The sequence below is a fragment of the Falco naumanni genome, chromosome 10 (genome assembly GCF_017639655.2).
Source record: "Falco naumanni isolate bFalNau1 chromosome 10, bFalNau1.pat, whole genome shotgun sequence".
In the NCBI taxonomy this organism is placed as follows: domain Eukaryota; kingdom Metazoa; phylum Chordata; class Aves; order Falconiformes; family Falconidae; genus Falco; species Falco naumanni.
The window spans coordinates 37,669,938-37,695,713 of NC_054063.1; the positions used below are offsets into that span (position 1 = coordinate 37,669,938).

At 38.2% G+C, this 25,776-nt stretch overlaps 1 protein-coding gene across 10 annotated transcripts in view; it reads right to left on the minus strand.

Moving 5' to 3' along the window:
- PHF20 (PHD finger protein 20) overlaps nt 1–25,776 on the minus strand; it is a 71,950-nt gene that overhangs the window by 8,091 nt on the left and 38,083 nt on the right. For 8 of the 10 annotated variants that reach the window (XR_005829884.1, XM_040608306.1, XM_040608312.1 and 5 more), the window contains 6 exons: nt 17,274–17,453; nt 13,790–13,888; nt 11,753–11,914; nt 9,479–9,648; nt 3,820–3,919; nt 322–517 (listed from right to left, as the gene is read on the minus strand). Coding sequence is in view for 9 of the 10 variants with exons in the window: in XM_040608306.1 (XP_040464240.1) it covers nt 322–517; nt 3,820–3,919; nt 9,479–9,648; nt 11,753–11,914; nt 13,790–13,888; nt 17,274–17,453 (907 nt within the window). In the remaining variant the exon portion in view is untranslated. The remainder of the gene's footprint in view (nt 1–321; nt 518–3,819; nt 3,920–9,478; nt 9,649–11,752; nt 11,915–13,789; nt 13,889–17,273; nt 17,454–25,776) is intronic. The other 2 variants (XM_040608311.1, XM_040608313.1) reach the window with 1 other exon arrangement.

Below are 25,776 nucleotides of genomic sequence, written 5' to 3' on the forward strand. Positions count from 1 at the left end.
ATGCTGCCAGAGGTTACACACATTATTTCTTATTATTTAAATCTATGTAAGTACTTTAGGAGAAATTGGTTTTAGTTTTCTCCCTCTTTCCTGCATACTTGCCCAGCCATTTTATACACAAATTCAGTTTACATTCCTCAAGACACTTAAACGGTTTTTAAGCAGCTAGGTCCTTTTTCAAGATCTATTAGCAATTCAAACTATGTAGTTATATATCCACAAAGAAGCACAAAAGTATGTCTGAATTTTTGGTTATTTTTCTAGTATTTGAAATCTCATTCACATTGAGAACATGCCAACTGATACTTAAATACTGCTTACTGTAATATGCTCATCTTCAGCTGCAGTCCATGCAGTACTTCTATCACTCTCTGTACATCACCAAGAAGTTGGTGAGTGGCTACTATCTTCTTGGCATTCTGGTGGGAGTAATTTTCTTCCAAAAATGCTAAGCCATGCATGTGACCGTTACTTAACCACTCCTTCTCATACCAGTACTTTAAGCTGGACCTCTGACCTAAAGCAACAGTAATGAGTGTGTTAAAATGAAGCATTACCTATGTATGGTGAGTTAACATTACTGGTAGTTCTGATTATCTCAAGGTCTTGCAACAGCTTATTTGTTCTTAACAACAGTACCAATAAAGATCCTACAGTAGCAGACAAAACCCTGAAGGCATGAAGAACTTGTAAAGTGGGAAGTGAGATAATCTCTGTAAAAACCTCTGCCCAACTGTAAAAGCATTTAGACTCCAAATGCCAAAGGACATCCACAACAGGTAACTGCAGCTGATGCACAGAGAAAAGTGTATCTTTAGCAGGGTATCTATCACACTGTCTAGTAACCATGGTTTGACTAAAGCTACAGTTTGAACACAGCTCTTTGCAGACAGCAAAACACAGCAAAAGGTGGTGAACTTCCCTTCTCATGTGGTCTTGTTTTTAAGCATCACACTTGTATTAGTACAATCATTCATAAGTAAATTTAAAATGAATCAGTGATGAGGTTCTGATGGAGAACTTGCCTAAGTCAGCTATTACTAATGCTAATTCTAGCTTAAGAGGCTGGAGTATCAACAACAGCTGAAATGGAATTATGTTAAATGTGATAAATGCATCAGTGAAAGTAACTTAGGAAGCAAACCAAAACGGTATTAGCAGGAAAGAGTAACACTTGACAAGCCTGCTAGATTGCAAAAACACAAACAAATAAGCCAAGCCAAAAACCCCACAAAAGCCCCCATGCACCCTGTAAAATGTATTGTTACAACAGATGTGTTTCTCAGGGTGCTGAGCTGTCTTCTGAAAACACCATTCACTGGCCTATACACAGCCCAGCTGCAAAGCTACAAAATCAGAGATAATATTGGGGGGCACAGACTCAGAACGTTAGTCACCAAAGAAGTCTCCAATATAAGCAGGTTAATATTAACTTGAAGTTTCAGCAGTTGAGGAGAAGCTAAAAAAAAATAAGATAAAGAGTTACTAGGCAGCAGAGAAGAACCAGGGATTGCACTACAGGCCTATTAGGTAGCATCACTGCCCATGCTATTAACTTTGGCACAGTGAAGCAAAGCAACTCTTTGGAAGCTGTACTGAGAAGCGAGCAGAACTTGAGTCACAGGTGCTTACATGCTTTTGGATGTCAAGTTACAGAACAGCAGCAAAACTATTTCCATATCATGCCTTGTATGAACATCCATGGACATAAAGAACATTTTCAAACTAGTTCAATACTGATGCTCTGTTTCACTAAAGGAATAAAAGCAAATGAGTGCGCTTGTAAGCACACTCAGCCAAAAGGCCGTATAGGACAATACTTGATGTTTTGAGGCAAGACCTCCAAGAAATCTCAAACAGAAATCAACACAGGGATGAACAAATTTTCAAGGCTGTGACAGCTCAACTTTTCAAGTATATGTGCTGTATCAAGCAAGAGATCTTTCAGGTATGGCCAGAACCACTTTGGAGACATACCTGACATACCTGTATTAACCCCGACATATTTATTTTTGTGTTAGAGAAGCTACCATCTGTGACAGAAAATAAAGTTCGGTCCATAAGGATAAAGTCGTGAATTTTAGAACTCCATGATCATCTGAACAACACTGAGATTATCCAACTGAAGCCCATCCATGGCATTGTTCACTTAACTGTGTACTCAAAGACATTAAGTGCTGTCTTTCTAAGTGTGTAAGCTTAAGAGAAGACACAAGACAATATCCAGCAATGGATGCTTTCTATGGCTTGAATGTATCTGTCACATCATAAGCATCCTGGCAATGTTTAAGCAAGGGTAAGTTAACAAATCTCTTAAAAACTTCACGTGACTCAAAAAAAACCTGTCCAAAATGACAGTTGGTACAATTTTTAGGCATAATTACACTAAACTTGCTTTAATTTCCAATAATATGAATGGTGCTGTTACAAGTCCTAGCATTAAGCTGGGGAAAGCTCCTAAATAAGTTTGCCAAGTGGCCCACTCCCAGTTTTAAAAGCAACTTCTTTGCACCTTCATAAAGCCTATTTGCTCATTTCAAGCCAACAGCACATTCAATGAAATTGAGAAGCCACTTTTGCAGTCAAAAAGTTGGTACATTTTCCTTTCCCAAGACAGAGGTAAATATTAAGTCCAAATAATAATAAAAAACCAAACATACATGCCAAGTTTCAGGATCATCAGAGCAATAGTTAATAGAAGTAATTAAGCTAATTAAGCAAATCAAGTGTCAGCTGTAATCTGTTTTTACCAAAAAGCATTCTGATGAAGTTTCTTACCAAATACAAACAGTTCAAGTGTGATGGCACAACTTCAGTTTGCACGTGCACTTTAGTTGCACGTAACTCAGACTGACACAAACCAAAGCAAAATATCTTGAAAAGAGAGGGTTAAAATCCTGGATGCAAGATGCTGTAAAAAACCCTTAAATAAGTGCTAAAATTTTTTACTAAAGTATAGCATGTCTTCCTTGCTATGAGTACAAACATTAGTATACAAACTACATGAAACAATGAGTTAAAGCTACGAAAGTGTTGGCATTTTCAAACACCCAAGAAAAGCAGATATCACAATCCAAATATATACAAAACCCAAAAAAAGTCTTGTGATTAGGCAGAGATCTCATTTTTTTCATTATTTACGAATATGACTCATGCCTGAACCTCATCTGTTTCCACATTCAGCAAGGCTTTACAATTCAGAGTTGGAATTCAGAGAAGATGGACATAAGTGTAATTTTGCCTGCTGCATTACATGGACTAAAACACTTTCAAAGATATAGTTAGGAGCAGAGAACGTATTGCTTAATCAGCTCTGACTGCATTACCTAAAATAAATATAAATGTAAGTTATCTTGGGTAATGCAGTCAGATGGGTAAGTTCCACAGCTGTTGAGAACCAGCAAGCTGCTCACTGGCTTATTTTAAAGAACGTGTAAGCCTGGTCTTGAAGGAAAGCTGCAGTCACATCCTGTAAGATATGCCCATGTGGAGTCTGCTTAAGGTCCCCAAATGCTTCTAAATTAATTTTCCATAGGCAGAGAGTACAATCCTTATTACTGTCAAACATGTGACGAATGGTCATCACAGTTAACACATTCATTTCCATTCCTGTCCACAACACTGACTTATTTACATTCATGTTAATTAAACCTTCTGTAACTATAACTGAACTCAATTACCTATAATGACAAACACAGATAGGGGAGCAAAACCAAAAAGCAAACAAAAAGTTTGATCTTTGTAGTGTGTGTATATATATGTATTACTAATAAAGTTAAAACCTATGTAAGAAGGCTCTGTAACCTTAAATTTCTGTACCTGGAGGATCTTGGCAAACATAGCAGGTGTATTTCTCAGGTACGTTATCTTCCAGTAAACCCATACAGACTCCATGCTGCCAGCATAGACACTCTTCACACTGTTTAAAGTCAAGAAGTGGACATCAACAGAAATGAAGCCTACAGGAGCTCAGTAAGATTACCTCAATTAAGAGACACATAATCTACATATTTTAAGACAAAAAGCTGTATTAATCCCCAGGCCCCTCTTCCAGCTACAAGCAAATACATGGACAAATCAGATCACAATAAAATTTGAACCCTTCCCACACATTTTTCACATGGATTTCTGGAGAATGACAATTACAACGCAGAAGCAGAGATCCTGAAAAGTGCAAAAACGTTCCCTTTGAAGATGAAAGTCTTTCAGAAGATGCATGCACATGTAATTAGGACAGAAAACAATATGCAATCGAGCTTTCTGTACCAAAATATATCAAGTTTTCTGAATTAAAAGGTTCCCCACTCAAACAGTAAATCACGTTCCATTATAAAATCCAAGGAGTATTTCTGTCACATAGGACTAGCCAAGTATTACGTTTTACTGATACTTGTATCTCTAACATTTTACATATTTCAAAGGTAGCTCTACTAATAAAAAAAATAAAAGTGCAGATGCAGTTGTACTAGCTTTAAAAACTTCTGACATACTTCCAAGCGTGGGCAATCATATTTGGCAAAGACTGAATATAATTTGGCCCTACTTTTTTAGCACAGTTATGATATTTAAAATGCAATCACTGTACTGAAAACCATCCAGTTTTAGATAGGAAAAACTATATCCACATGTTCTGTTTCTGTCACTTCCCCCCACACACACACTTTTGCAAGCAGACAAAACTTCAGCTGTAGCCTAAAGACCACTGAAACATGGGACGAAACTGCACATAAGAATATTATGTCAATTTTGATTTGAAACCGTGGTGCCAGTTCAGAATTACTATTTTGCCAAGCAGTGAGACAATAGATCACAACCTTTAATTCCCAGAGCAGAAGCCAAAAGCTTCATACAGGGACCCTGTCAATATTGGTAAAGGTTTTCAAAATGTGCTAAAACACACACAAACAGCAACTTCAAGCAACCTTAGGTGCTGCCTTTCACTGACCTACAAACACACCAACTTGATAAACATCTGTGTCAAGCACCACCTATACAACTTTCACCAATGCTCTTATCTACTACTGCCTTTCCTCAAGCTAGGAGAGACAGAAAGGGACCACCAGTTTTTGAATGCATCACTGCATTAAAGCAGTGGTCTAGGTGTGGAGGAAGTATAAGCACTGGGAACAGACAATGTAAAACTTAAGAAAGAAACAGGTTTCTGAAAGACCGGACTAACAATGCTTCACAAAATGGGTGAACAGTTCTAAAGCAGTAAAGCAATGTTTTCGAAAAAGGCTGAGACACCATCCTCGTCACAAAGATGGTTAGTAGGAGCCAGTGTCCTAAAACAAAGCAAACAAATTAAGAAAAATAGACTGCATGCTAAAAGTAAGAAGGGAGCTCCTGGACCTAGTTACACTTGCAACCTGTAAAATATGCCATATGGCACAGAGCTACACTCAGTGATTTTCTAGGCAAGCTTGCCCAGAACTGTAACGAAGCATCCTGACTTTTTTTATTTTACTCAACTGATATTTAAATATCCATCCCACGAGAGCACAGCTCCTTCCTTTTACCTGCACATTCTACTTCACAGCTTGGCTGGCCAGGCTACAGGTTTATTGCACTGGACACATGCCACATAGAAGCTACCCCCTGCCCAGGCAGTAGTAGGGAAATTCAAAACAAGCCAAATAAGAGATTTTTGAATAGGAAAAAACATGCATAGTTGTGCAACATTTAAATTGAAGCTAAAGCGTGAAAAAAAATAACCGCACCCTATGGACATGTAAGCAGCTTTACATCTACCAGAACAAAAATATCCCAAGTCCCTTTACATCCATGCCCTCCAAGGCCACCAAATCCAGCCCTGAAGTTCTCTACATCACACACAAATCACCAATGTTTAGGTATAAAAAAGGAGGGGATGTGACATTTTGTCTAGACTGTTTTGGGCCCAAGTCTCAACCTAAAAAGGGAGTGCTGTGCCTGCAGAAGTAACACATGGCAACGCTAAGCTGCTACTTTACACAGGCTCCATAAATGAAATCTAGTAAACTCCCTGCAAAGTTAGAGACTGGGATGACACAGCATTGACCAGTGATAATATATTTTTTCCCAGTTTTAACTTCTATTAACTGAGGCAGGTACTTACATTAAATGCAAACCCGTGTTTCTATAGCCTAGCATAACAAATGGCATTCTTTATGTACAAATTGCTTGAGACAACTTAAGGCAAGTTCAGCATAAGAGTTTTTTGCAGAATCTCTAAGGTGGGTTTTTTTGTTGGTGTTTTTTTTTGTTTTTTTTTTTTTGTTTTTTTTTTTACTTTCCATTATTAGTTTAAAGACTTAAATGGAACCAACTCTCTGTTTAACTGTGTAAGAGTTTCATTAAACCTTAATGGTCCCCAATCTTTCAGGAAAAATAAAGGTGCTGCCTGCGTTTAAAATTAACATTCTTTCCTCATCATTTCTAAATTTGGCACGTTCATGGAAATGAGTACAGTTCAAAGAGAAAATGATTTACCATTTTCCCTCTTGTCACACGGCATCATACATATATCCAGGGGGGAATGAACTTCCTGTCATGTGCTTGGAGAAACTGCCCTGGCCCCTTAATTTTGATACAAAGTCAAGACAGATTGGTACACGGGCACATGCTCAAGCAAGAACCCCGAATATCAGCATATTTCAGTCAGATCTTGTCAAGAGCAAGAAGCTGGGGCAGAATCAACATCACAATGGAGACAAGTGCAAAGAATATTCTTCTAAAAACCCATACACTGAGCAAAACTACCTATTTTCAGGAAGAAAGGACAAATCTAAATGCAAGTTCTTTAGGGCTGACCCTTCCAAATTCGCGTTTCCAAGTGTCAAAGTCTGAGTAGGAAACAGGGAAGAAGTCCTTCCTTCTTATAAAGTTATGACAATTAACAGGACTTTCACTCTATGAAGTCATCTATCTCCGCACTACACCTCTGAAAAGCTGCAAACAGGTTCCCCTTATCATAATTCCATAGCTGTTTAACATAGCTGTTTAAGTGCAGAGCATTAATACAAGGCAAAGATGCTAACCCAGATGTTTCTGTATCAACAGAAGACCTGACTGTTCAAAACATTTTCCCCAAGAACTACAGGCTGACAGAAAGGTGTCAGGAGCACTGCATTTGATACATTAAGCAAACCATCTACCTAACCTACCCCCTCCCTCCCCAGTCTTGTTACCAGCTCCTCACTCTTCAATTCCTATTGCTTCAATTCCCATAATTGACAATGTGGTGAGTACCTGCATTAATCTGAATCTATTCCCAGGGACAATAAACTCTCCTATACAATTCTTTCATAACACAGCTACAGTGTTTAGAACTTTGCAATACACTAAGCCCTCCCTCAAACTAGTTCAACATAGAAAACCGATCTCAGAAGCAGCCCACAAAAACTTAGGTGAAAGCTATCCATAGACTATGTCCTCAGCTAGCTGACAGTGCTCTGCATTCTGCAAACTAGTGCTGAGCCTACTTTTGCCAGAAAATTATACTCCAAACTATCTTCATGGTTTTTGTTGAGCTATGTCCTCAGAAAGCAGCAACCCCCTTTATTACCAACTGTTAAGACTCAGTTTCCTCCTATACACTCAGATGCTTTTTATCTAATTTTAGCCATTGTCCATCACTGTGCGCTTTCCTACTAATGCAAAAGGTATCTTTCATCCTGTGTTGTCATGACCCAGCACTAATACAAAGGTGTGTATCAAAATGAACTTAGCACTGAGAGAAAAAAGCATCATACCTTCCAGAGCAAGTCTCCATAAAACGGCATGAAAGGCCAAAGAAAACCATCAGTAAAGTTAGCTGTTACACTTACTGTTGAGGACAAACGAACAAAAAAACCCCAAACTTAGCTGTGTTAGCTAGCCGTATTAAAAATTTTTAAAATGAGGCTGTTGTCAGAGAAAAAAAAACAGGTGTTTCTACTGTCCTGCTGCAGAAGCCAAGAATTCTTCACACTACAGTGCACTCCCTCTTCTCCATAACAGGTTTCTGCCTCCATTCAAGCAATAAAGTCCACCAAAAAAATCAGCAGTGGCTGAGCTAAGTATTGATCAGCTTCCGTCTTTCCTCCTAGTTCCAAACAGCAGAGAGAAATGCAGTTCACAGTAACATGCCAGGAACTATTCCAGTAAGGGGTCCCATAAAGCAAAATTCAAACCTCGCAAGAACTAGCAACTGAATGCTCTGGAAAGTGAATTCAGAAGCTGCAGATGGGGCTGAGTTTTGTGAGCCAGAAAAATATTTCCAAAGCCAGTGTCATGACATCTCCTTTCACAAATAAAACCACCTCCTCAAAAGAACGCAACAGTTACCTTAAAATTCGCAATGAGAACAGCTGCCAAGCTATATACTACTGTCACTTTAAACTGAGGTCCCACAACAAGCAAAATGTTACCTAGACAGGAAGGGTGGGAGCCCCCTAAAAAAAACCCCAAAACAGGAACAACAAAAAACCCCAACAACACACAACAAAAAACCCCACCCTCATTTCTTCAGAACAGCAACTATGAAAAAGCTCATCATCTCAGGTCTAGAGTAGCACACACCTAAGCCCCTGCATATACTTCTACTAAGACTCACTGGGAATCACCAAAGGGGACCTGACAGCTCATGTAAGAAGCAATGGCAAAATGAACTAGAGCAAGAAATACCAAAGAAGTTTTTTTATTTGGTATGTTTGACTTCACCATTTGAAACTAATAGGAACTGGGTGGAAAGTCCCAGAGCAGCTATGTGGGGAACGGTTTCCTCATTATTTACAAACCTCTCAAAAAGTAAAAGTAAACAGCCAGGGCAAGTCCAAAGAGGCTTTTATCAACAGTTTTAAGCAGAAGAGATAAACACTGCTGTGGTTGGAAACAGTTTTCTATAAAGTTGGTTTTAAGAAAAGTATGTATGTGGAGAATAGATGTCTTTTCACAGATAAGGAAATTGGAATTTACAGACTACAGAAGAAGCTGCAGAATGGATGAATGCAGCTCTGCTTCACAACAAAAGACTCGAGTAATGATTGTTTTGTTCATCCTATCTAGAAAATTGCATGTTTAAGTCAAGCCAGAGCAGAGAAGTAGAAGGGTACCACCATCTCATAGCAATGTTCTGAACATGCTCAGAACAAGACTGAAGCAAAAAAGCCAAATTAAAAGCCACTAATTTTAAATACGTATTCTCTAAACCTAGGAAGTGTTCTAATTAATATAAAAATGCAAATCCACAAGTGACAAACCAACCATTAGTGGCTTGTATAGAATTGTCCCTGTTCCTCCACTTCCTATTGATTAAAAGGAACTAACAAATGGTATCAAAAAGCGAAGTTTTCTACCTATTATAGCAGCTGCTCACCCTCACGGGTGACCTTAAAAAATTTTATCATTTCAGAGGACAGCAATAGTTTATTTAATGTACAGAACATACTTGTGTGTATTTCTACAAAACACCTTCCACTGTATTCACTGAAGTGTGCTTTCACCCTCCACTTCATACCTGAATCATGAAGTCATTTTCTTCTTTTACTTCACAAACACATCGAACAATCTCAAAATCACTTTCTTCAACTTCTTCATCAGGGTTCGTGGTTACATCAACATCCTGACTGCAGTCATCATCACTCCAAAGCAAGCTATCCATAGATGACTCACTCAGGGTGTCATACTCTGTACAAAAAGTAGTTAGATAAAGTCTTGGGTAATTACAAAAAGGCCAAATAACTCCCAAGATTTTATCCCAAGTATGCAGACACGCATTCCTAAAAGCACTGTGTCATTTAAGGAACAACACAATATTACTATATAATGAAGTTCTAGTCTCATTAAGAGCTTTTTCAAATTATTCCAACTTAACAGCTTCCATCATTAAAATTTTACTCTCAACATAAAGTGCCTCAAACAAAAGGCACAAAGTATAACAAAGCTAGATTTATAAATTCAAACAGGATTCATACGAGTTGCTTCAATTTCTATAGAACTGTGACTTTGTGCTTTAAGTGTAGAGCTCCTAAAAAGATCTAAGAGGGTTCTGTCTTACAAACCTCGTTTGCTCTCACAAAGTAATGTCTCCATTACAGAAACAGTCAGAGTCCAACACCTAATTTACTCCTACTTCAGAAATTATTATTTTCATTTAGTCTCCTGTTGAGGACACTAACCAATTCAGGGCAGTGTACTGACCAAAGTATTCTTTAAGAATGCTCCCATGCTATTTAAAACATTAATGCAATTCTGTGGATTGAACAAACATGCCAAGAAAATCTTCATTGATTAACATGCTAAATGGGGATGCTTACCTCAATAATATCAATGCAATGTCTATACTTCCCTTAGGCATAGAATGGGAGAATTAGACAAAAAAGAGAAGGATTTTAATTATTTGGGAAATACTCTAATGAGCTAGAGGAGAGTGGAAGGTAAAAACTTTCAATCACTCAGGTAGCTTCTCTCTCACCTATATTGGGCAGAACTAATTTGATCACTTAGACCCTAAAACAAGCCTGTAGAAACAGAAGAACCAGTCTGTGGTATAGACTAGATCTTTTGAAGAAACATCTCAGATTTAAGGGGCTGAGAACCCAACGCATTAGTTAATTTTCACGTTTACAAGTTTTACTCCACTGAGACAGGACACTGAAGTACTCCTGGAAGCAACAGGTTAAGCACATTGCACTTTCATTCTACACAAGAGTTGCACTGTTACTTAAACCAGATATTGTTCATCTAGGCACTGCTTTTATTGTTGTTACACCATCTGCAGGTGCAAAAAGTAGCAAAGCAATTGTGGAAAGGATGAGATAAAACCATTTCCAATACTTTTTCACCTCCTTCCATGTCTACAAACTGATAAAGTCAGAGCAACCGATGTCCAAGTTACTTAACTGCAAGTAATATGCTCCAGAAACAAAGACAGTATTACAATGTGTGCTTCCGCAATTTTTTGTTTCCTCTTTTCCCTATATAATGTAATGAACTGAAGTTAATTTTTATACTTTGCCTAATACCAAACAATAATACAGTTGTGTCAAAAAATAATATGAAATGTTCACGATCTGTACAATAAGGTTCCTGTGCCACACATTTCTTACTTTCTTCAAATTTGTGAGCTTTAAGAATAACAGAAAGAACATCTATTTGTCTTCCTTTTTTTATTGTTTCAGCTTGTGACAGTAAATAGCAAGATAGATGAAGATACTAAAAACTATGAAAGCTGGAGCACAGCAGCCACATTTTTGAGCTCTGTTTATGAAGCACTATGAAGACATTAATAAATAGCTATTCAAGAGCTTATTATCATGAAACTTAGAAAGTCATTATAACCAAGCATCATACTGTATCTACACAGTTACACACAACCACATCCAGTTGTGTCTCAAATACAGCACACTTACTGTCCAAAACTTGCCTAGCATCTATTTTTAACTCTGAGTTATTACTTTGTAGAAACCTTTGGAAATATGAAAAATTTGATTACTGAAGGCTGAACACTTTATTATAGAGATAATAAGGTACTGCAAAAAGGTGCAAAATGTGTTTGACTTCTGAAAATAAGGGCAAGTCTTAAAGTTTCTGTGAAGGTAAAGTCAAAGCACAAAGCAACAACATCAAGCTCTGGCAAATGAACTGGATTCAACTTCTTCATGCAAGGGAAAGGAAATGCACACAGTCCTGTGTAAGAACAGCCAAATTTACATCATGAGTACTAGCTTTTGTATATATTAGTGCAGCTCACATGACAAAACCAGCAAGCCACAGAGAAGAGTCATCTTACCATTTATTTTTGATTTCCCTCTGTGTTGTCCAGAATCAGAGCAGTGTAGCAGCATGCTAGGATGGGCAGACGACTTACTTGAAGAAATACATTTTGTGATAACTGATTTTTCAGTAGAAAGCTCCTGTGAAATATCTGTGTTTTCTTCACTGCCAGAGTACTCTGTAAAATTGTAAAAATTATTATTAGAAATCTGTGGTCAAGAAAAATTGACAGAAGAAAAAAAAACCAGCACCATGAGTGCCCATAGTAGGCATGTATAATTCACTGAGAAAGCGTCTGCTCCAATATGCTAAGACTCTAGGACTTCACTACACTGCTGAAAAATTCGCAAGCTTTCTAGAAGCAAGGAAGTTATTGTCTGAACCAGAAAAATCTTATGCAGCTCAGTCATTCTCCACTGGTGATGTAAATGAGAAAGGCTGAGAAAAAAAATGGTTACTGAAACCTAACCTTGAGCGTGAGTATGTCTAAAAACGCTGTTGCATTACAGGTACTTCTACACAAGTACTGGAGACCCCTCTTTCACATTCCACTATTACTCACATATTCCCTAATCTCACAGACTACAAAGTGGACAGAAAGCATCTCTTGTTTTCCTAGTGTATGGACAGAATAGGATGCATGGGTAGAAAAAAGTCCTAATTAGGAATGTGTGGAGAAAACACCTAGAACAGCTCTCCTCTGTGAAGTACCCATTCATCATGTCCTGGACTGTATATAAACCAAGGCTGTCTGCAGTTATAAGCAGTACCTCTCCAATCAGTTATATGGAGAAAACCTTCAAAAAGTTCCTGGACCACAGAACCACACGGGCAACATCAAAAAAAGGCAAGCAACATTTTAAAACCCAAGGGTAGATCAACAAGCAGCCTGAGGGTACTATTTGAACAACCATTGCATAAATTTACAAATTATACTCTGCATATTATCATTATATTTGAGGGTACCATATAATCAGAAGCTCATTGAAATTATTTGTTTCAGTAAATTGTGAATCAGTCTGCCTGTGGTTCCTTCTTCCCCTCTGCTCTTTCATGACAGCACACCCTGTTCACGGTAACAAGCAAAAAAGTAAAGATATTTTCTTTCCTGCCTCAGAAACCCCTCCATAAGGATCACTAGTTTAACAAATTATGCATACCAGATTGAAATGGGCTGCATTAATGATCCTAGACATCCATCAGTGGCAGAGAAAGTTTAGACTTGATGTGTAAATATTTTACTAGAGAAATGTTTCAGAGTCAATTCCACATTTTCAGAAGTGAAGAATTCAATCAGCAGAAACACCTGGGCCTACATATTACGACACTTAAAGTGTGAAGGAGCCCAAGGAAAGCTTTCCCAAGATTCTGTAGAACCACCAAATGAGAAGACATGTTTCTGCTACAACCCTATTAATGAAGGTGGAACAGCACGTTACGAGACATAACAGAGGGACACAGCATCAGTATAGACTTTAAATCAGGCTTTTACTTTATCTTGCCAGGAAAGGAGAAATTTATCTTTTAGAAAAAAAATAGTAAGATGCAACAGGTTTAATGAGTTCATTGTCACAGCTTCTGAAATCCAATATTGAGTGAAGATTTAAGAAGTAAGATTAACAGCAGAAGAAGAGTACCCATCAACATTTCCAAACTCTATCATTCACACAGGAGGCCCAAAACCCACTCATATAACTGAGAACATCTGGTATATGGAGTACCTGGTTGTTAATCAAGGGGATCTCCGTCTTCTTTAACTGGTTAAAACTTGCATACAAATACACTTGCTAATGAAAAGCCAGACTTGGATTGACATATCCATTTCAGTTAGATTTATACTGCACCATTACAAATATTACTACAAGCTAGCATTAATGATGCACCTCAACAAGGAAATAAGTTGTATTACCAATCACAATAATAACCAATTAATAAAATTAAAGTCAACAGATGAATTAACCTGTCTTATCTGCAATGACCAATCTTAACTGGGTAACAGGCAAAACAAAACAGTGAAGCCGTTTTCCTCTAAAGAAGAAAAAATGAGCTTTACCAGGCTTAGTTCTCTTTTTCTTTTTTTTCTTTTTCTTTGACCTGGACCTTCCACAGCCTTTGGATTTTCTTTCTTTGTTCTTCTCATGTTCTTTAACAGCTGAAATTAGACAACATTCCAACTAAATTTTTAATATATATATACACACTTATTTTACTTATTAATTTTCTTAAAGATCTCCACAGTTTCTTTGGACAATTAGGGCCAGTTCTCTTAAAAAAAAAAAAACCAAGAAAACTTATTTGTAACAATTACCAGCTCTCATAACTGGAATGGTCTGTTTTAAGTCCTAATTTGATTGTGCTGTAACAACATTACAATAGCATATGAGAGAAATCAACTGTACACCAATGTTCATTTACTACTACATGCTTCAGAGATTATAAAAAAAAGAAAATACTGGGGAATTTATTATCCGCTTTCTAAATTATAATGGCTGAGCACTTCAGTAGCGCTGTGACAGAAGTCTGACAAGAACAAAAGGACAACCCCCAACACTCTAGTAGTTTCTCAAATATTTTTTCATTGAAAATGGTGTAACAACTGGTTCAGCTCGTTTTAACAATTATTCTCTCAACATCTGTTCTCCATCCTATTTTTATGGGAATAAAAAAAACCTGACAACTTTGAAAGGTATCACCTAATCATTCAAATCAAGTCCATCCTCAAAGCATGCTTCCAGAGCACTTGCCAAGAAGTGTAACCCCACTGCAAGGTAATGCGCACAAATTCTTGCTTTCCAGATCTTAACATTTGTTTACAACTCCTGTTTTTCAAATTTAGGTCCCTGAAGCACAACTTCTAGACAATTACACAGTTCCTCAAGTAAATTATCCTGACTCAGCCAAGAGTACAGGTACAATTGTAAAATCTATTACGGAAGGATACCTCGCAAGTCAAAATGGCTCTGCTCTCAGAGTGTGTAGCTGAAAAAGCACTCACCATCCCATTTAGAAACTGAAATAGGTTTCTGATTATTGATACCAGAATAAGCACCTAAAGACACTCTATAGCGTGTGAGAAATCTTCCCCCACATGAAGCATCTAAGAACGCTAGCTGCTCTGTAACTCATGAAGCAAACCAGCAATACCAGTGTATTATGTTAACCTCTAATACATGCTAATAGTAAACTGCCCAATTAACATTCTAAGGCTACATATTTATCGTACAAACAGCTCACTCTAAGAAATTAGAGATCTCAATCACATTTTATCAGCTCTGATGAGCACGCAGGAGACATGTGCATTAGCTCCTCCTCATGAGGATCTCCAGCTCTATATTCCCCCCATCCTCTTAGTCCTTGAACATCTCCTGCTAGTTCACTTAACAGCACAACGGCTGCTATAATTGTGCATTGCCAGCAGCCCCATTGCTGACACCCACAGCAGTCTGCCATACCAATTACATGTCCTTCAAAGGCAGAATGACTGGCAGAAAAAAAAGACAAACTTCATACCCCTTTCCCTTACCCTTTGCTGAGGGGGATAAAAAAAGAAAGAAAAAAAAAAAGAAAACACGTTCTTGTTTAAGTCTCAGCACAGGGCTCCCCCAACTTCCTTCTTACTTTCCTTTGTCCTTATCTCCTAGTCCTTCAGGGGTCAGGATCCTTTGGGTACCATTTCCTTCTCCCTGCTCACAGGCATGCAAGTAAGTTCCACCACTATTATTCCAGAAGAGGAAAGAGAATAACTGAGGTCAAGACAAGCAGGGCAATTTTGCAGTGTTTCATTTGGGAACCGAGATTTGTACAGTCAAGATTGTCTGATCTGTTTTAAGATATCCAAGTAGCAAGTATGCTATTTCAGTCACTATCAAAGTATCTGTGATAAATATGACAAACCCCAGTCACTTTGTTACACACGTTTTTCCCTTGAGCTTGCCAGAACATCTTTGAAAAGTCTGAAAACAATCCAAGTATTTGCAAATTTGTGTACAGCTATCTTAACTACACAACACAGTTAATGCAGAGGTTTTGGTTTTCTAAAAAAAAAAAAAAAAAAAAGACAAACAACCTGCAAAGAATGAGTATTACAAGAGATCTTCCAAAAACTCTATACTGAAGAACCTGTTTGTCTCAAGTGGTTTCTTGTAAGGAGTCTGAATTGTCACTGAAAAGAGACCAAATGAGGAGGCTAAGTAGGTTAAGTGCATCCTCATAGATTCACGTGATCCAAAAGAAAGTTAAATTGCCTTATACAATCCTAAAAATTCACCATAAAACAACTGCATATTTTGAAAAGGTTTGGTTGGCTTTTTTTTTTTTTTTTTTTGTAAAAACATACACCTAAGCCCTTTCAATTTCCTTGAATGGCAGAGAAAGTAGTGAGGACCAGGATGAGTACTCAGTCACATCCTCCACCCCTGCTGTGAAAGTTTATTCTAATCTCTATATGCCATACCTCTCAAGTACAAAATTGTCCCACTGAGTGAGCCCCGTGATAAGACACTAACAGTTCTTATTCAAACCATCCTTGCAAGGGAAGGCAGCAAAGAATGCCCAAGAATAAACAGTGGTGCTAAGTACTGACTATTATGACCAACAGAACAATACAGTGACAGTTAAGTAAGGTGACCTTTTCAAGACTGTCATCAGAACAAAGACCACCTATCAGAACAGGTTTTTTGTGTTTGCCTCATCACTGTGACTTGAAAAATCTCGCTACATATCTGAAGAAAAGTAGTGATGTAGTAGATCTGGAAGCATGCTGGAAATTTTGTATTTTATACTTACATAAAATATAAATATTTTTGTGTGCATGTATAAAATTTACATTAAAAAACATTATATATGTGTGTACGTATATATACGTACACACCCACTGCCCCATATGGCTGTTACCCACCTATACTATAAGAGATTCCAGTATAAACAGGGTTTACAGGATACTTCATAACTGACTATTCAGTGGTAAAGTTGTTCAGAGATGTATAGTACAAAGAATGCCGAGTACCAGAAGTAGTCAGATGGTATAAAAATCTACAGAACAAAAGACTAGGTCGTCCTGCCCACCCCTCCTCCCCTTCCCCCCCCCCCCTTTTTTTTTTTTTATCTTTGTCAAGTGTAGGTATCAACAAGTTCAGGATTACTTAGAAGTATTTAATGCTTTGGACAACCAAGAGTTTAACAGAATTAAGACTTATGTATTAAACAAGCAAAAATAAGCAGGAATCTTTTCATGCCCTTAAATAATTTAGTACTTTTTACACTTTAAAAATATTACACACTGACTGGGAAGAATAAACCCCAAAGCATATAGCAAGAAAACTTAGGAAATTCCCTATACTGATCCTTCATTTGAAGCTATGGCAAAGAAACAGTGAAAAAACGCCACTTACATTTTATACTATACATTCATAAAAAACTGAACTGTTAAGGTGGCATACAGAATACTTTCTATCAATATTATTAATTCCTTACAGTGCTTAAAACTTTCCAAGACTTCTCCAAGTTTAACTTTTTCACATTAAACTAAATAAGCATACCATTTTCAACTCTTTCTTTTTCTTGAGGCTTCCGCAGTGATCTTGCTATGTGGTTCTTGGTTTGTTCTCTAACAGAATGTCGGTGACTATTTAATACACTTACAGGAGTTGAAGTTCTTCTCTTTTCTATTTTTTCATCTCTATATGGGGTACTCCTTAGGGCTATGTGTAGAGGAGTATCTACAAAGAGATAAATAAAGACGAAGTCCAAGCTTTAAATACTTTAAAAATGTAAGTCTACTCCAGCAGCAGCAGTTCTGGTAGTCCATGTGGAATGTTTTAGATCAGATGCTCTGCTCAGCTCACAATCCTAGCAACTTAACCTTGTAAAAGCTTTTAAACTGAAGCCAATTTAAAGGCTAAACCTGTAGTGCTGCTATTGGGTTTGGGGTTTTTTTGTTTGGTTTTGTGGGTTGTTTGTTTGGGTTTTTTTCCCCAAAAGTAAACAGTGGATGCAAAGGTATTCCTCAAAGCTTGGTTCTTCCAGAAATACTGTGGCTTTGAAGAAAGATGGAAAGAGAAGCAGTTCAGTTTGGCAGAGATATGGGTCAGATAAATTTTACTATGATTTTCTTTAAGCAATCGGGGGGCTATTGATTTAATTAGAGGAACCACTTGGCCTCTTCTCAAAAGTGTGCTTTGTAATGAGGCATATAAAAGTGCCACAGAGAAGCTCTGCACATCTAAAGGAAGGGCAGTTTCCAAGTATCACTGAAAGTAAGTGTTTCAACTGAGGGAGAGACTCAAGAATTTAGGATCACTACCTAAAATTCATAAAAAATCATGAGATATAGATATAACTTCATCTGAGATTCCATTTACTATTTAAGTCCAGTCAAATAGTTCTCGTCTTCCTAGCCACACCTAGCAAGTCCTATTGAAAATTTCCTGGACATGGTAAGACAGGTGAAGTTGATAAAGGCTAAGGCATCTAGGACAGCCAGACTAAATGAGACAAGTACATTGCCATTTTGGCGTATGACATCAAGTATCTTGGCCAATCAGACCCAGCAGCCAAAAGTAACAGCTTGCTGACTTTAGTCAAGAATGTTCCATTCTATCATCATAAGCATCTCAGAAGTTCAGCCGATATGAAAGGCAACCTCCTTCTTGTCTGAAGACTTACATGCCAGTTGGATTTTCACTTGGACACCTCTACATAATTGTAATACCTGAAAATGAGTGAAAACAGAAGGAAGAGAGTCCAAGAGAGCATACTTAGGAAAAGAAATATTATAAAGTACTCTGCCCTGACTGACATTTCAAGCTGAAGCTGTAACAAGGCACATTAAGACCTGTCATTATGGAGCTTTCAGAATCAAGTGGATCTCTTCATGCAAAAGAAACTCCAAGATCAAAAAAATGTGAAGGCCATCAGATGACTTCCCCTGGTCCTCTCACTCCAAAGTTGCATTTGAACTTGAAGAAAAAAAAAATAAAAATAGGAGCCATTCGTAACTTTCTGTAACCAAATAATTACCTTCTAGTCACCTGCCAGAGTACTTTACAGCAGCCACAAGACAGGAATTAAACCAACCCCCAAATTTCCACACAAGCCTGTCTCAAAAAGTACCTTTTATCCATTCAGGCAACTCACTGTTGCCTTTCCCTGGGTACTCATTTATCTCAAGAGCTGCAAGATTGTGGAAAGTAGCATGTTTTGCCCATGAAGAATTACCAAAACCAGAAGATACTCCTTGATAAGATACTTCAGTATGTAAAAGTATCAAAACCAGAAAATGCTCCTTGATAACGTAACACATACTGCACTATGGCCTTACATTTTGAACTTCTCATCTTGCAGAAAAAGTATAAAGACAGTTTTTTGTTTGAGTGTGGTTTTGTTAGTTTTTAATATAGGTCTATTTTTGTATAATTTCCTGCTAAGAGAATTTGCTCATCTGAGGACTACTGGGTTGAACAAGACAGCATCAGTTCAGACAGACAAGACTTCTTCCCACGGTACACAGCAACTGAAAAATAAAATTAAGGTACTTCATATCCTGTTTAGGAACACCACTACCCTAACCAACTTTCTGAAATGCAATCTGTTTTAGCAGTACAGGGTGATAATTTATGTAAACAAGCCTTCCTTGAGCTTTCCTGATTGTCTACCGTTCTGCATTAACTTCTAAAATTATTTACAGAAAATCAAAACTACAATACAAAAATCTATACAAATCAGACAACCTTCATTTAAGCCTCCTAACTTGCCCCTCTCCCAACAGCTTAACTAAGTTTCATCAATTAGCATTTGAAGAACCCCACAGCCACCTCGATCCCACCAGCCTTTCAAAGAGCCCAAAGCATGTGGTCTTCCTGGGGGCTGAGAGCTGTGCACATATACTCTTGGGGGAAAAAAACCCTGTATTTTGTGTCCATTAAGTTTTTTTAGCTTTGCAAGACTGATTTTTAAAGAGATGTTCACCAAGAATATGTTTTATCTTTTACGACACATAAAGGTTAATACATTTCTGTAAGATTTTTGAGCCACCAGTAACACTGTCCTAGAGAATTTAAAGGGTACTCTTATACACCAGATGTATTTTTCTTCAATAACGGACAAAAAAAAAATAGTTATCAACAAGTATGTTAAGCTTTGAAACATCTTTTGTTCTATTAATAGAAATGTGCAGAGGGCCTGTGAGGTCTTTGAGCTCTCAAATAAATTTAAACTCAACTCTTAAAATGTAAGAAGAAGATGAGATTAAGAAACTGGGAAGTTATCCTAAACTTTTGATGTGTTGAAACTTGTGCCATGAAGACCCAAACTTTTAAGCCTCCCACATTTGGCATCCTGTTTCCTCTCACTACAACATTTTCAAGTATAATTCAGACAGGGCAACATAAAATTGCCAAGAGAACAAAAAGCAATACCACAACCACGAACCTGTATTGAGGCATATTACTTTGCAGCTTGCACATTCCCAGGGGGTCAGACTTTCGGTGTTAGCACCACCTACCGTGTGCCACGTGCTTTCATCCTCCTGACTCCCTGAGCCAACCTTCACTGAAGAACACTTCCTACCGCTCTGCCTCCTCCCAACGTCAGAACTCCTGATCTGCACTTTCAAGAAAGACCAACACAGAGTGCACAATGCACTGTATTTACGTAAGCAACACCTTCAACTTTTGTTAGTGCTGTAACTATCTTTTCTTGCAAGTCAATTCTCCATGTAAGCACTCTGCTACCAGGCAACAAGATGACTATCACAAGTCTGTAGTGAACAGCAGCACTATGCTCATATAGATCTGATCAGGAAGTGCACAGGAAACTCCTAGGCATTTCCTAAAGCTGTCTATACAGGTCCCATGAAGACAATGTGCACTTGCCTTGGAGATATCCTGAGGGACACAGGTGGCACCTAAGCTACAACTTCCACACATTCCTGATTATTACAACTAAAAAATCAAAACAGGTATTAGTGCCTTTTAATACCTCTATGATACAGAATATCATTAATCATCATTAGAGTTACACAATTCTCTACAAACAGATGACAAAAGCCCTCCTGACCCCCAGGGCAGCAAACAGTTTCACTGTTGTTGAACAGTGACGGTGTAACTAAGCACCAGCAGATTAATTTCTAGCTCATATGACACTAAATATCACTAACAGGAACAAGAAATATGTTCATAAAAAACTGGAGATGAAGAGGCTTGCTGGTTAACTTCCCACAGCCGCCTTCTAAACAGTTCTTTCAGGCCTCCTCTAAGCCTGGGAGAAGCATCCTTTCCCATATAAAAGAGCTGACCCAGAAGCAGTGAAGGATCTTAGAAACTAACAGATACAGACTTGAGAGATGAAACCACCTCAACCATGCAGAAGCCATGACAGAGCCTTAAGAGAACTTATACCTAAACACATCCAAGACTCCATGACAGACAAGGCAATAGCTTTCTGCCCAACATAAAAGATATCAGACCCCAGTTAAGATGACAATTCAGCCTTCACAAGAAGCAGAGACTGAATTCCCAAGCGTAGTGAATGAGACAATATCCACCACCCACAGCCGTGAGATCATTTGCTGACAATATCCATGGATATGTTCAAGAACTGAAAGGCCACATATCATCTTGACTTATAGCTGAAGTATTTCACACAGCCATCCTCCACAAACGAAATGCAGTATTCTTGAGGATAAGCCACAGAGGGGATCAGAATTCCACAGAACCCAGAGGACATTAATGTAGATCTCCACCTACTACAAGAAGAAACCCTGTGTTTGTAGGTCACCCACGCGCATCCCACTGCCTAGCAAAGAGGCACCCATCAGCCAACATTCAGAGGAAACAGGAAAGGCCCCAGAGGATCCCCTGAAATCACTAAGCCACATGCCAGGAGTTCACATATTAACACCTATTCATTGACAACTGGATGCCTTAGATGTTCAAGCTGTCAAAGCAAGTTTGCCAGCCTACTCCCTATACATGTACGGTTAGGATCTCATCAGTAACACAAGTCAAGACCCCTTTTTTCTTCACATGTTGTTCCTGACATTAAGACACATATGCAGTAACAGGACATACTGTAACTAACTTTGAGTAGGCAGAGTTTTCTAATGAGGTAATGTACAAAAATTTAAGCCTATTTACAAAATGCCTTTTTCTTTTTTTTCTTTGAGCACCTTTTATGGACCCCTCAGTAGGAACAGATTTTCTGCAGTCTCTGAACTGCAAGTCACAGGCCTGTTGCCTTCTCTTTTTCTTCAGGTCAAGGAGAAAGTAGAGCCAAGACTGGCAGCAACTTGCCCAACAGAGGCTGCCATTATATACCCACATACCAAACCTGCCGCCTAATACTGCACAGCATTTTTAAAGTCTCAGAACGAGGTTTAACCTCCATTAGAGCAAAACTCCTCAGGGGAGCTGAACTATGTCCTAGGAGCATAAGGGTATCAACTGATTTAAGTCCCTGCCAGCATGACAGTTGTGCTGAGGGCAGTATCAAGACTGTCAGCACTACAAAGTGGCCATTAGGAGCATTAAGAGTACACCAGTCACCTTAGTCAAGGTTTTGATAGCATTTCCTTGCACACACGTATCAACTGCCCTACTTGTTCACAACTAAAGAGGTTGCAATTTCTTGACAAGTCTTCAGTACCTATCTACCTACCAAGTATAGAGCCTCTCCAAGGTCTGATGTGAGATGCAACAGCCATGCAAGCTGGCATGTGCAATGCAGGCACAAGCTGACTTTCATATTTCAGAAAATTTGTCCAACACACCTCCAAATAAAAAGATTTTACTAGAAAATGAAAGTCAACATGTACAGATGTTCAAATTATGAGTTGCAGGTGAAATGAATCTATTTCATGCCTTGTGCCCTTGGAGTGGCCTACATCAGGAAACAACAGACTTTATTAAAAATAACTTTTTGCAGGCACTTCACATAAAATAACATAGACGGACATATCTGAAACAAGCACCTTCAGAGAAAGTTATTTACACAAAGTGTTTGTAGTCCGTAAGTCACACTATGGGATGACGTACTTTAGCAGCAAACTAAGTGTGCAGAAAAAAAAGAGAAGGGACCACAAAGACAAAAAAGTGTATCTTAAGTCTTAAGATTAATGCATATGGACACAGAATGTGGTTCTACTCCTTTTATTACAGCAATCAAGTGACTAGCTGTCAAAAATTTTAACAGATACTACACCACATTACTTTCCAAGTGATAAATTTGACATCTCAATCTGAACTGTCAAAAGCTTAAGCAACTCTCTCCTGCAAGGCAACCTTTGAGAAGCCATCTGCAGCCTATGCTCAAAAAGCTTGTTTTAAGCTTATGCATCCCTATACATTTGTGCAGGTCTTGATTCTCCTCTTTAACAGAAGGACTGCAGGTGGCTCTATAATGCACCTGCAGAAACACAATGCAATCTAAGAGCTGAGAGCAGAAATGCCTGCATCTCCTATATTCCAGGGGGACGCAAAATGAACTGCCTTATTCTCTATAGGGAAAATTCTTTCAGTAAAGACCAAACAGCATTGTAACTCAGAGACAAGCACTGTAACACATGGCTGGGGGAAGAGCTGTTTCATCATAATGATCTCATACTATTTCCTGATTAATTAAAGACAAAAGGTATTGCCTGAATGTATCCAGTAGCCATTTAAGTCCGAGTCATTCTGTTCAGAGTAGTAAGGTGTATCTAAAATACAGGCTAGGCAATGGTAGTTCCTCCCCCTCTGTTCAATGAAGAGCGACTACAGAATTTAGAGAGGTATCTGTCAAGCTTGCCACTGCAAAGGTACAACCCTCCTTAAGGAAAAGGGAAGGACAGGACACATCAGTCCCACGTTAACCTTTCCAGCTCACTCATGTTTTGAAGCCAATGCCAAAGTGGCACAATTTACATTTCAGATGCTGAAATTTCCAGTCTCCAGTTTAGTGCAAAGGAATTATACTTAAATGCTTACATCCATCTTCTTTCTTATGTGTCAGAATTCTAGTTTTGAGCACTACAAGGGAAAGGTTTTGCTACTGTCCTGAATATTGCATAATTTCCTAGAACTTTAGGAACAGTAGGTATTTTCACTTCAAGTCTAGCCTGTTCCACCCCTACAATTTATTTGAATTTAATGTGTGGCAGAAACAGTAAGGAGTCCCAGAACTCTGAAAGTCCTTGTGAGACAAGGACTTAAGTATGAAAGCTTGTAAAGCAAGAATTATTCGACAAGCTTTGAGATAAGACTCATGATTTCTGAAGTCTGTTAGAAATTAAATCTGTTTAAAGAGTGCCTTTTCTTAAGCACTAAACCCTATCTAATATAGGGAAGTATAAGGGGAAAAAGGACATTTGTACCAAAAGGCAAAATAGTAAAATGATTGAAATATATTCACTTTGAACAGGAGAATTTTTGCTCGCACAACGATTGTGAAAACAAAAACTAAACCCACCATGTACCATATTTAATTGTGTATTCAAAAGCCTTTACCCCCACTAGCAGTACATCCTGAAAAAACTTCTTAAAAAAAGTGATATAAGGTGTTCAGTAGAAATGGAGAAAGTCTTGTTTAAGCAGGCTATCTTTCTATACATGCCATTAAGAACAGAAGGGATGTGCGCAAATACAGGAGAAAAGAAAAAAAAATACAACAGTATTAGCTCATAAACCCCTTTAACTCTAGAATGTGTGGTACCCCCCAACAAGAGTTACAAGACTTAAGAACACACAGAGTTAAAACCCAAATGGCACTACATCAGACACGATGTAACTGATATATGACAACATTACTTTTTCTCATCAAGAAAAACCTTACTGTAGCTCCACAATAGCAGGCTTTGACAGTGAAGGTGACTTGAAAACTTTATGGTCTGCCTTCCACTTTGATGCACTGTTCAACAGCTGTCAGCACAACCCCAGGGCTATTTGCAGGGATATGCTATGAAGTACATCATCGAAACAATCCAGGCTAAGAGTATCCATCCACAAATGGGGAATCAAAGGGGTGGGAGCTTAAAATAAACAAATATGGTTACAACTCAACACCATAAAAAAAAAAAAAAAAAATCACCTGCCAGTGTAGCCAAGATGATGACATCAAACCAACAGCGTGCACTTGGGGAAAAGGATAAATGAAAGGGTCAAGATCTTGAGTCACTGATCAGTTCATTCAAGACAATCACAGGAAAACTTCTCAAACAGAAATAGTTATGCAGTTACAGAAAGCAGAAGAGAAGTCTGTTTACAGAAAAGCACGACATAGAAAAAGTCTATTTTGATGACTGTGCAGTTGTTAGCAGCCATTCTTCATAAAGCACTTGTCTCCAGCGCCTTCGTCAAGGCAGTGCTTGGGCTTCCTTTAAGCTGCATGCAAAGTATAATACACACAAATTGGCACATCCTAACACAGTTAAAAAAACCCCTTCCTCTACCTAAATAATGCAAAGGTGTAGGATTTCAAGTTACAGAAGAATCTGAGGTGTAGAGGTTTACAAGTAGTAGCAGTACATTAAAGCACACTTCTTGTGTTAAGAACAGGCAGTAGCACCTCAAATGAGGAAACCTTTGCTGGGCATATTAGGAAAAGCAGACATGAAGTAAATTAAGGCTACATATATTCTGCTGTAGCAAGCTGTAGCTCAGTGAACAACTTGCAAGACTTTCAAATTCTTAAACAGAGTACTAATGAAAGATCAAAGACAAAAAACACCAGAGAATTCAGCAAGAAGATTTTATACAACAGGCTCAGACATGAGAGATGACAATTTTTATGGACCTGCAGTACAACGAGAAGTCAGTCCACAAGAACAAAGATTGAATAGGTTCTCAACAACGCTGCAATTCACAGCTAGACCTAGATTGTCACTCTGATGTTATGCAAGACACAAGGAAGAAAGCACTTCAGAGAACAAGAGGGTGAAGCAGAAGTTAATATCATTCTGAAGACTGCAAAGCAGTTATAACTTAGGCATTGATTTTTCCTAACCATTAAGTTTTCATTCCTTTCAACTACCCATCAGTTGCATCTTTTTCAAGTATAGCTGTACCAATT